Source organism: Aptenodytes forsteri, unplaced genomic scaffold (genome assembly GCF_000699145.1).
Source record: "Aptenodytes forsteri isolate BGI_AS27 unplaced genomic scaffold, ASM69914v1 Scaffold258, whole genome shotgun sequence".
Taxonomy (NCBI): domain Eukaryota; kingdom Metazoa; phylum Chordata; class Aves; order Sphenisciformes; family Spheniscidae; genus Aptenodytes; species Aptenodytes forsteri.
Window position 1 is genome coordinate 1,637,279 of NW_008795250.1, and position 12,099 is coordinate 1,649,377.

Genomic DNA, 12,099 nt, shown 5'->3' on the forward strand with positions numbered 1-12,099 from the left:
GCTCAGCATCACCCCCCCCCGGCTGGCTGGGCTGGGGTGGGGCTCCCCAGCACCGGGTACACCATCGACTTGGTCCCCTCTGCCACGGGATGCTGCCATCACCTGCAAGGGGACAGCAGCCCCCCCTGCCACGCGTGTCCCCCTTGACAGGATCCAGGTGTCCCAGCCCTCTCCCACCACGGGGAAGGGGGAAGAGGGTGGTTTCCCACGGTGGGGAAACCGGTGCAAAGGGGCGGTCTCAGTCATGCCACCGCAAATGTCCCCTTTGGGGTCCAGGGGACACTGACTGGTGCCCCTGGCTGCTCCGACTGTCCCAGGCAGGGCCGTCCGTCCCCAGGGGACACGCTGTGTAAATGCCCCCCGTGCTGCCTTTCCCCGCGGCTTGTGAGGGGGACCGCTCCGGACACGCGGACCACGCAGGACACGTCGACGTGTCCATAACCCCAGGCGGAGATGTCTCCACGCACGCTCGCACACACCGTGGCACCTCGTAAAACACGCGCGGGCACCCACGCCCACAGCTCCCAGCGACCCCACGTCCCCCCCGTCACGTGCGAGGCTGGTGTGTGTGCATTCACCCATCTATATGGGTGAATATATGTGTACCTCTATGTACCTCTACACGTACACCTGTATGGGCGTCTTGCTGCACATGCAGACTACACACCCGGGTTGCCCATACCGAGGTGACACGCGTCCGTGCTCTCCTGCAGCGCACACATGCACATTTTAGCACACGCCTGCTCCGATGCCCACAAACACGCTATACGTTTCTTACATATGCATCAATAGCTCACTCGCCTACAAATGCACAGCACATTTATGCTCTTGCGTGTGTGTATTTGCACGTGTTCGCGTACACACATGCTCTGCCACACGTGCACACGCCTGCAGGCACCATCGTCCTCTTGCTCGCGTATATCCTTGCACGCACAGGCTGGCACGACCATACACACTAACAAACCCACAGGCACGCAGCCGGGATCCTTCCCGGAGCGGTGACCCACAGAGGGAAGCAAGGTGCATCCACGTGTGCTCGCAGGCGTGTGCGAGCCCTGCCAAGGGCAGGGGACCGGCGGTGGCCCTCTGGCTGCCCCCCGCCCCCCCCGGCCAGCTCCAGGGAGCAGAGGGCTCAGTGAGGGGCGGTGGCTGGGGTGGGAGCCCGGTGCTGGGTGAGGATGTGTTTGGGGCGTGAGGCTGCCTGGCACGCAAGGCAGCAGCTCTTAACGCTGTTCTCATCAGGAGGCACCCAGCCCTCGCAGGGCTTGGCAGCGAGCACTGAGGCGGCTGGGGGGGGCAGGGACGGGGATGGGGGGATGGAAGAGGGGCAGGTGGGTCCTGGGGAACCCCTCTGGGGTTCCTGATGCGGCCCCAGGACCCTCCCCAGCTGCTGCAACGCTTTGGGATGTGATGGATCAGGAGAGGCGGGTGCGGGTTCTCCATCAGTGCAAGGCCACCGAGGTCTGAAATACTGCCTGGGGGGCGTCAGTCTGCCCACCCCCATGCAGTGGAGCCGGGTAGATCCACAGGGATGGGAGACGACCCCCGGACCCAACCCGCAAGACAAGCCCGGCATTGCCCTGCTCCTGTGAAACCCCAGCCTGCCTCCCCAAAAGCGCTCCCAAACATCTTCCTCGCTGGGAGGCATCGCCTGGCGAAGCCAGGGCTGGCAGGTCTGCGAGGTGCCTGGCAATTATCAGAATGAGCATTAGCAGCCGGGGTTTTGTAAGTGTTCTTGCCAAGCGTTAATGAACGATGTCATTGCTATTAATGAACCTGATTAGACCAGATGTTGAAAGCCTTTATTAAATATTAGCTCAGCTTTTACCTGGGCCAAATTCCCACTCTAGTTTTCAAAGATTGAATGAAACTTAGGGCCAAACCCCAAAGCTCTGGCTCATTCCTTATGGCTAATTAATGTTCCCAGCTCATCCTGCCTGCACTTCCCAAAGCCCTGAATTTTGCCCCAGCTCGAGCAGCAGCCCCACTCGCTCCCGCATCTCCTGCCGGCTGGCATGCTGTGTTTTCGGAGGGATGAACTGCCCCAGCCTTGCCCCGCGCTGCCCCTTTCACCTCTCCTATCTCTCCGGCTCACCTCCTCCCCTCTGCCCCGCCACTCCTCTCCCTCGCTGCCTGTTTGCCGCGGAGGAGCCGGGGGAAGCAAGCCAGCCGCCTTCTCACGCGAACCTGGGCAATCGTTAACCTGAGCCTGGCTCTGCCGCTGGGCCAGAAGGTCCTGCCACCACCAGTCCTGGGGCACGGGGACCTGCCGGCTGATTCCCCAGGGATGGAGAGGGCTGTGGCCACGGATGCCTTGCTGCAAACACATCCCCTTGCTGCTGGAAGCAGCCGGAGCCTGCAGCTCCCAGCACCACCGGAGTGGCCACGGAGGTGACAGCCCTCTCTGTGTGCCGGGAACAGTCTGGTCAGCCCAGGAAAGGTCTTTGGGGGAAATGCTGGCACCCACATCCCACGGGGCAGCGATGCCGAGAGCGTGTCCTCCATCCTCCCCAGGGCAGGGCTTAGGGACCCCCTTCTGCCTCCTTGTCCTGGGGACCCCCTTCTGCCTCCCCGTCCCAGGCTCTAGGGCAGGCACGTGCCCTGGGCAGGAGGACAAGTCGCCATTCATCCCACAGAGCCTGTTGGAGCTGAGGAAATATCTTCCCCGGCTTCTTGGGCTGCCTCCAGCCAAGCTCGGCCCCATTTGTTAATGGGTAGCTATTCCCCAGGGCTTTCGTGCCGTGACCCCCCGGAGATAAGCACCTGGCCGTGTGACGACGGGAGCACATACAAAGCCGTGGCCTTCCCGGCAGCAGGAGAAGAAGGTCCAGGCAGCAGAAGAGGATCCCCTCTGCTCCCCAGGGCAGGCAGCTGCCAGACACCCTCTGCCTATCTTTGCTGGGAGCCACGGGCAGTAAAACCAGCCCTGTCCATCGCAAGGACCTGCAGGTAGGAGACAACGTGTGTGTGTTTGAACATGGATATAGGACCGGGAAGGTCATATTTGGGTCTGAAGGAGAAATTCATGCACCAGCCTCTCCCCTCCTTCCCCTGCCCACCCAGTGAGCCGTGCGTTCCTGCAGGGCAGCCCCGTGGCATTCCCGCTCCCCGTGCCTCCACGCACTGGTGGCCACCCAGCAGATCCAGCCTCCCGGCTATAAATCCTCACAGCTTTGGTGGACATGGGGCCAGCTTCATTGAGGAGTTGCTGTTCCTCTCCTCCTGCCTCCCGGCACTTTTTTGAGCTGCAGTTTTCTGTGCCTCGTTGCAAACAGACCGTCTTCCCTGAGCAGGAGCCATGGCTGTGCCAACGGGTGCTGGGCTATTCTGCAGGGGAAAGGGTGCCCTCAGAGGTTTCAGGGGGGGCAAGGTCCCCCTTAAGCGATGGGTGTGTTTGGAGTCTTTATAGGTCTCCAACTTTTGTCCCTTGAAAGCCCCAAAGTGCTGCACAGGCAGCTCCATCACCCTGAACTCTTTAAGGGCACTTGGTGCCCTTTCTCACCGTCAGGAACATCTGCGGGACTCAACCTCTCGCTAATCCTGGCTCTTCGCCACGGTTCTGGTTAACTCCCTTAGGGTTCCTACATGCCAGCAGCGATGAAGGCTGCGATATCGCTGGTGGGAAGCCAAGGGCGTGGTCCCGCCCCCCGGGGCCCCCCTGGGGCCCGCCATCTTCTGCCTGGTCTTCCTGCTCATCCAGTCCCTCCGGCAGCACGTGCCCAAGGGGCTGAAGAACCCCCCAGGACCCAGAGGCTACCCCATCCTCGGCAACGTGCTGGAGCTGAGGAAGGACACGCACCTGGTCCTGACCAGGCTGAGCCAGAAGTATGGGGACGTGATGGAGATCAGGATCGGCACCCGGCCCGTCCTGGTGCTGAGCGGGCTGGACACCATCAGGCAAGCATTGGTGAAGCAAGGAGAAGACTTCATGGGGCGCCCTGACCTCCACAGCTTCCGCCATGTTGCGGATGGCCAGAGCCTGGCCTTCAGCCCCGACTCAGGGGAGGTGTGGAAAGCCCGCAGAAAGCTGGCCCAGAACGCCCTGAAGACCTTCTCCATCGCCCCCAGCCCCACCTCCTCTTCCACCTGCCTCCTGGAGGAACACGTCTCCAAGGAGGCCGACTACCTGGTCACCAAGTTCCTGCAGCTGATGGATGAGGAGAAGAGCTTTGACCCTTACCGGTACCTGGTGGTCTCTGTGGCCAACGTCATCTGTGCCATGTGCTTTGGCAAGCGTTACGACCACAACGACCAAGAGCTGCTCAATATAGTGAACGTAAGTGACCAGTTTGGGGACGTGGTTGCTGCTGGCAACCCCGCTGACTTCATCCCCGTGCTCCAGTATCTTCCCAGCCGCACCATGAGTTTATTTAAAGATTTCAACAAGCGATTCCTCCATTTCCTGCAGAAGATTGTCAAAGAGCACTACAAGACCTATGACAAGGTAAGAGCTTGCAGGACCCTCACCTGCACCAGAGATGCGTCCCCGCTCTTTGCCCCTCTCTGCGAGCGAGTTGTTTTTCTTCTTGCAGCCAAGCATCAATGGACATCTATGTTCTTGCAGGTATTGCTGCATTTAGCAAGTCCAGCTGTAGTCTCGCTCACCTGTAGTCTCTCCATGTGCAGTCCTCCTTCTCCTCCACGGCCCTGTGCGATAGGGCCAGTCTGTTGGTTGAACATCCGATCTGTGCCTCAGGTTCCCTGGAGAACCATCTCCTCGTTTTCATAGGTTGCAAAAGCAGTAGGGACCATGGGGGCTGAAAGGTGATGTTCTCCAGAGCTCGTATGACCCTGGGCTCTCCCAGCATCAGGTTGTTGCTCAGTAACACCCATTCCTCTGCTGGTTCTGCTGCCATGACTTGTCTTCTCTTCCTCTCAGAACAACATCCGAGACATCACTGACTCCCTCATTGAGCAGTGCCTGGAGAAAAAAATGGAAGCAAATACTGCCACGCAGATCCCTAAGGAGAAGATCGTCAACCTTGTGAATGACCTCTTTGGAGCAGGTATCTTTTCCCCCCGGTCCCTCAGCAACTGCAGATTTTCTCAGCCTCCTCATGTTACAGCTCTGTCTGACCCATCTTTGTCCAACACCGGGCAGCCAGTTTGGGTCTAAGCACTCGTTCTCCTGCTCGCTGGTCTTCCTGGTCCTTCCAGGGACACCCCTAGAGACCAGCATGGGACATTAGTTCTGGAAAGAGGCTTCAGGGAACAGTGAAGGGCACGGCTTATAGCTCAGTCAAGCTGCACAAGCCAGGGTGGCTTTTCCTGGTTGAGGGAGATGACTATTGACTGATTCGTCTTTGAGTTACCCTGCGGAAACTCCCCCGATTCCAGAGAAGTTATACAAACCTGACATAACCCAAGGGTGAATCAGGATGAATGACAGCAGAATATTTTAGTAAAGGTTTCTCCGACAGGATAGAAACCCAAGTCTTACTGTGCGCCCAGAATGTCCTCTGCCTTCTTAGCCATCCAAGACTGCTCCATGTGATGGTTAGGCAGCAAGCCAAGGCACGTGCTCTGCGTGTTGTAGACCTCATCTACATGCTTTCCTCTTTGACCAGCTTTTGACACCGTGACAACTGCCTTATCCTGGAGCCTCATGTATCTCGTGACGCACCCCGACATCCAGAAGAGGATCCAGGAAGAACTAGGTGAGTCCATGAACCTGCTTCCTCCGGGGCCAAAACCTCTCTGGCGAGGGCTGACCCCAGCCCGCTCCCTCCTCTCGACCTCCCGCAGACCAGACCATCGGCCAGGAGAGGAGACCGAGGCTGTCGGACCGCGGCACGCTGCCCTACACAGAAGCTTTTATCCTGGAGATGTTCAGGCACTCCTCCTTCCTGCCCTTCACCATCCCGCACAGGCAAGTGCTGGGGTTGCAAAAGAGGTGGAGGGACAAGGTGGACTTGGGGCATCTTGTTACAGCCGCGCCGGCAGCGGTGCGGTGAGAGGCAGGGAGATTATTATCGGCTTGTAGAATGATGGCTTCTTCATGGACACGGGGAGCTCACAGCTCTTGCGCAGGGCAATGTGGGAGCTCCCAAAGAGCAATCCTTGCCTTCTGTTGACTTCACTGAAGATACTCCACCCAGCTCAGGTAGGGGTTGCCCAATCCAGCTCACAGACAATGCAACTGCCCCGCATAAAGCCCTCTCTTTGGGCCGCGTCCTTACTTCAGCAGCAGCAGGAGCAAACTAATAGTCCCCTGAGGATGCAGAAGAGCCTTTTTGCTTCCCAAACTCTCACAGTAGTTTCTCTCTCCAGCACGACCAGGGACACGGTGCTGAACGGCTACTACGTCCCAAAGGACCGCTGCGTGTTTGTCAATCAGTGGCAAGTGAATCATGACGAGTAAGTACCTTCAGAGGCAGAAAGCCTCCTGCAGCGACATGCAGGCCCCTTCCTGCACAGTTATCTTCCTGGGCAAGCGTGGGGTCAACCTGCTTTAAGAGAAAAGGGAGCAGGTGAGGTATCTACTAAATTCAGGGATATTCTTACTGACAGCTCCCCCTGATCCCTCTGAGCGACCGCCTTCCAGTGTCCTCCTGTACACCCGCAGCCAGGAGACACCATCTCAGCATCTGATGTTTTCCCTTCCAGGAAACTTTGGAAGGATCCACTGACCTTCAACCCAGAGCGTTTCCTGAATGCCGAAGGGACCGAAGTGAACAAAGTGGATGGGGAGAAGGTGCTGGTTTTCGGCCTGGGGAAAAGGAAGTGCATTGGGGAACCCATTGCCAGGTGGCAGGTCTTCCTTTTCCTGTCTACCCTGCTCCAGCAGCTGGAGTTCAGTGTCTGCAATGGCAAGAAAGTGGACATGACGCCGCTCTATGGACTGTCCCTGAAGCACAAAAGGTGTGAGCACTTCCAGGTCAAGCAGCGCTTCCCCGTGAAGAGCATCAGCTGAGCGGTGGGCTCATCCATTGCCCAGACATCGCCAGGGGGCAAAGACCTGGGTGTCCTTGTAGCAAAGCTGGGTCTGGTACAACTTTATGGGATGATATAATAAACTGAAGCCATTGAAACTCCTGTCTTACCTTGTTCGCTTTGCAGCATTGCTTGCCTTTTTCAATTTCCAGCATTTCTAGCGTTGGATATTCCATCAGATGTTGGATATTCCATCAGATGTTGGATATTCCATCACCTCTGGTCTTATTACCACAAAGCACATTTATGGGGGGTGTGAACTGTCTTTTGCTAGAGGGAAAGGGAACGTGCCCAAAACCAGATCGTCTGAATACCATCGTATTCTTTTAGAATCGCTCTTCGATAGCTGAAGGACAGCCAACCCATGCCATATTCCCACGGCCCCCGTCGATGTTGAAGATCTTGGCTGAAGTGATGCCCAAAGCTTGGGTGGAGATGAGGATGATGTTGTTGAGGTCCAGCCAGTATCACCATTTCCAGACTAATCAGGGGACAAATTTTCACTGATTGAAATTTACCTTCACTGTAGATGTGTCTGCAGGGAAAAAAACCTTGGAAATCTTGGAAAGACGCTGATACTTCTCCAAGCCCTGTAAGAACAGCCTGTTCCTTTGCTTCTACGCTATGTTTTTAATTGCCTAGCTGACTTGTCATGTCACTCTAAGATCCCGTTCAGGAGAGGTTTATCTTTGTCCATAGAGGAGCTCAAAGCACTTTAGTGCCTCTTTGGGAATCTATCAGGGCTTCTCCTGCTGCTCAGGTTACTTTCTTCAGAAAAATGAGAGGGATCCTTCAAATGAACTGAGCTGGATGAAAGCCTACCTGGAGGGACCAGTGTGTTGGAGGACTTCGGCCACCTTAAGCCTCATTCACCATAGTCCCTGCTGGCCCTGAAGGACACAAAGAAGGACATCTTTACCCCGTCACTGTAGTCACCAGGTGTTTCTATGCTGGGCCAGTGATGGCTGTGAAAGGTTTGTGTCTTACCATGACTGCGATGGCTGTCGGTCCCGCCGTGCACCTGGCACGAGTTTTGCAGTCCACCTGGGGTGAGAAGGTCCACCAAGCCCAACAGGCAGTCCCTTGCTATTGAGAAAGTCAAGCTGCTGGTATTCTGGGCTAGAGCAAGGGTGTTTTCACAACGGGGCAGAGAAGGAGAACAGGACTTTCTCCAACTCAAACCCAAGAGTTTACATTGGCTGCCAGTCAACCCATGCCAGCAGAGCTGGATGCCGCCTTTTCTTCAACTTGCACGCAAAGACATCTTAGCCAACCCAGCACCTGGCAAGCAATGATACGGGAACAAGCAGAACCATCCGGTGCAACACGCACTGCTCTTGAATCTGTTCCCATGGGTGGCATCTGCTCAGCCATAGCCCCAGACCCTGACCAATGAGAGCTCCTTTCAGGTCCGGATACCAATCACTCATCATGCATTGCACAAAAACTTCCAAGAAGAGAGAGAAACGAAAGAGCGTGTTGGGGAAGAAAATGGGGAAGCCGATTGCCCAAGACCTCAGGGAGATTCCAGCTAGAGCAGGGAGGTGTTCAGACCTGCTAAACAAGCCTGAATGAAAAGGAGTAACTCTGTATGTCCAGGTCCTGCCTGGTCACCAATTTGTGATGAAACATTGAGACGATACAGCCTCAGACCCACCTGAGTTCACCGAACCAGCCTGAGCAGCCTCACTCCATGTCATACCAGCTTTGTCTTCACCACTCAATGTCATAATCCCAATATTGCAGGAAAAGCAAGGGTGAGGACCAGGAGGTCCAAACCGTGGTTTGAGTTGCAGGCTATCAGAAGCCTTGGAGGAAAAGTGGAAGGATGGTTTAGGACAACCCATGAGGTCCATCAGCCAAATAACATCTCCCCTACCTATGACAAGGGCCATAGGTCAAGGCAACAGAGTCACGAACCGCCTTTCCACAAGGGACATCCCAAAGCTGGCATTCATCTACTGCAGGGGAAGGTGGGATCATCCTGGACATGGATCTGGGTCTCTCAGTGCCTAACCTGGTGATTCAGAAGAGCACCAAGACCGCCAGGGACTCAGCGACAGCGTGTCACGCCATCCCTGTGGGGTGGAGAAGCTCTCATGGACTTGGCCCGGTGACTCCAGCTGCAGTGGGAACACGCGATGCTGATGCTGGTGTCGGACCAGAGGCGCGTTTGCTGGAGCTGTTGCGTGACTCTCTTGCCCGAAGGCTGGCTGTGTTTGCTGATAAGGCCCGCAATAAGCAAGGGCACGTATAAAGAAAGAACAGTGGGAATTTTTTTTCCCCTTTGGAGATGAGTGTTTTATAGCCCCGGGGCAGATAAGCAGATTAATATTAACATTACTGAGGTGAAATGGCCCCTTGCTGGCGGAAGGTCTCCCCGAGATGCATTTATCGAGGGCTGATTGCCTCCCCTGGGGACACTGCTGCCAGTCTCCATCGGGTACAGCCTGGAGACCAGAGACCTGGGAGAAAAAGTCACCCCAGTGTCAGGATGGAGAAGGGGAAGGGAAGAGGCTCGAGGGGAGAGAAATGGGCAGGTGGTTATCCTTCCCCACGCAGCCCTTCTTTTCACGGTGTCGGAGGCCAAACGCCCTACTTCATAAAGCCCCATCTTCATTTGGCACCTCTCCCTCCCCCTGATGCCAATGGAGACATCCCATGCAGCTGCAGAAGACCTTTCCGGGCAGCTTGCACAGGCAGGAGGACCCCCTGAGACCTTGGTCTGATGTCCCTGCATGCACACGTCTACTTGGACATCCTGGCCCGTGACCCCAGGTGAGGTCCCACTTTTTCTTGCTGGGGATGCTGCAATCAAACTGTCCCTTCAACCCCAGCCACCCCGATCCCAAGCCCAGGCATCCCGCCTGCTCCTGGACAATACGGGTGGAACATCAAAGCTGAGCAGGCTCCTTCACCAGATGTTTTCTCTGCCAGGTGTCTTGGCAGCCCCCAGCACGCAGGAAGGAGAGCAGCGAGCATGGCCCGAGCATCAAACAAGGCACCCCATCTCTGCACTGCTCTGTGCCCTGGAGCGGAGCTGCACCCCCGGATACCCCACCCAGTCAGGGATCCTCTGCGAGGAAGGGACGGGGGCAGCCTGCTCCCTTCGGGCGTGCAGGATCTCAGCTCCTCACCTCCTCCTCTTCCCCGTTGCCTCCTGATAAACAAATCCATCGATCATTGTCACGAAAGCCCCGATTGCTCACAGTAGGTAAGGGACTCCAGCTCCCCTATCTTTGTCTGTCCCCTAACGATCTTCCTCAATTAAGCCCGCCAATTACTCCCCAGGTAGCTTGCAAGTGCTGTGATTTCGTTACTGGAACCGGGGCAGTGATAAGCCAGGGGAGCTTTTATCATCCCACGGCCAATTGCTTTTATTGTTGGTTTTAAAATGAGTCAGCAGACCAGCCATGGCAGCTGGGCTCCAGCTCCGCTTCCAAAGGGGGGGACTCTCCCAGGTCCCTCATTCCCGCCGGGAAAGGTCCAGGCAGCCACACACCTTCTCCCTCGAGCCGAGACACCTGCATGGTGCCGGCATTCGGGGTGGTGGCGTCTCCTCGCCAGGAAAGCCTGTACCCAGCCCCAAAACGGGATAGAGGAATCACTTGTGGCTCTTCCTCCTGGATGGAAGGGAGAGGGGAGTTGCTCCAACACTTAATGACCCTCCTCGTTAAAAGCACATCCTGTATTTCTAACTTCTTTCCTTTGGCTGTTTGTTTATTCTCCCGTGAGATCTGTCATTGGGAATCATCTCCCCACGGGGATTAACTCTTGGGTGTCTCCCTTTTGCTGCTTGTCCCCAACACTGGTGACAGTCCCTGGACATCAAAAATATCGTCTCTTCATGCCCTAGAGCTTAAAATAAAGCTCCAAATCGCACCTTAAACTCTGTATTTCTGAGCCATGCATGCTTTCTTTCTGCCAGTGGTTTTGGGGACACCTCCCTCTGAGCTGGTGGCAGCTGATCCTCCAAGCGTGGTGGGCTTTGCCCCAGCGTTCCGCTTGCCCCGCTGCACTGCCAGGCCTTGGAAGCTCCTTCCCATGGAGAAGGAAACCCCCAAACACCACCTTTCTCCTTGCAGCTCCACTTCTGGGACAAAGCCAAGCTCCCCCGTGCCTTGAACCCCAGGAGCAGCCGCCTCACAGCGGGGATAATGGCTGGTTTCTGCCTTTTGGGGGAGCAAATCTCTGCTTAGCCTCCAAGGCTGAGCAGCTTCTGGGGTGCTGGAGCTGGTGGGACCTTCCTCTGGTGAAGTTTCCTTCTGCAGTGGGGTGGAGAAGATGCTGGTCCTCTGCTCGACCCAGGCTAGACCTGTGGATGGAGGAGAGCTCAAGACGACAAGAGCTGGACACGTTAAACCTGGTAAGTGGCTCTGCCCCTATTTTGTGAGGGCTCCCAAATCAGTACGAACCTTTCTTCCTCCTCTCACCCTTCAACTCCATCTTCCCTCTGGAAAGGAGAGAGTGTTTGGGCTGATCGATTGCCCCGTGTCGTTAGAGGTACAAGGTACCTGTTAATCAGAGAACATGAAAGCCGGTAAGGATGGAGTTTGTCCCCGGGTTAAGAAGGGAACAACGGAGATGCAGAGATAACCGCTCCCCGCACGCAAAGTGCTGCTGGAGAAAAGCTCCATGCTCCCGGGAATGGCCTCAAACCTGGCTGTCCCCCCACCCTGGCACGGCTATGGGCATGATTTTCCATGGGGGGAATGAAAAGAGGGGAGAGATGGGGAGCAGCCCCGGAGACACGTCCCCGCAGAGCTGGGGGCCGCCAGGTCCCGCAAGCACTGGCAGCGTGAGCCAAAAGCCTGCGGGATTTCGGGTGCTCAGCCTCGGCAGCAGGATGCGGGCTGGACAGCCAGGATGCAGCCAGGGCTGGCAGTCACCTGTATGTCCCCAAAGCTGGTGCTGGGTCTGCCAGTGGCAGGGTAGCACCGGCTACCGCAGAGCAAGGGTAAGATCTGTGGGGGGTCACGCAGGGGAACGGGCTCTCATCTCCCCCCATAGCCCCCCCACTAATTGGCTCTATAATAAGGGGTCCCAGTCAACCGCTCTGGTCTCGTGCCTCTGTAATCAGCTCCCTGAACCCCATCAGGGTAGGTAAAGCAGGGCTGGTGCTGACCCCCCCAGTGCCGGGGGGGGGCGGACACAGGCAGAGTGTGG

At 56.6% G+C, this 12,099-nt stretch overlaps 1 protein-coding gene across 1 annotated transcript; it reads left to right on the forward strand.

Annotated features, from left to right (window-relative positions):
• The first annotated feature begins 3,585 nt into the window (after positions 1-3,585).
• On the forward strand, positions 3,586-6,913 carry LOC103898575 (cytochrome P450 1A5-like). Its single transcript, XM_019471960.1, is given in 7 exon segments — positions 3,586-3,621; positions 3,623-4,444; positions 4,880-5,006; positions 5,568-5,657; positions 5,746-5,869; positions 6,271-6,357; positions 6,607-6,913. Coding segments are annotated over 7 exon segments (1,593 nt in total).
• Positions 6,914-12,099: the final 5,186 nt, after the last annotated feature.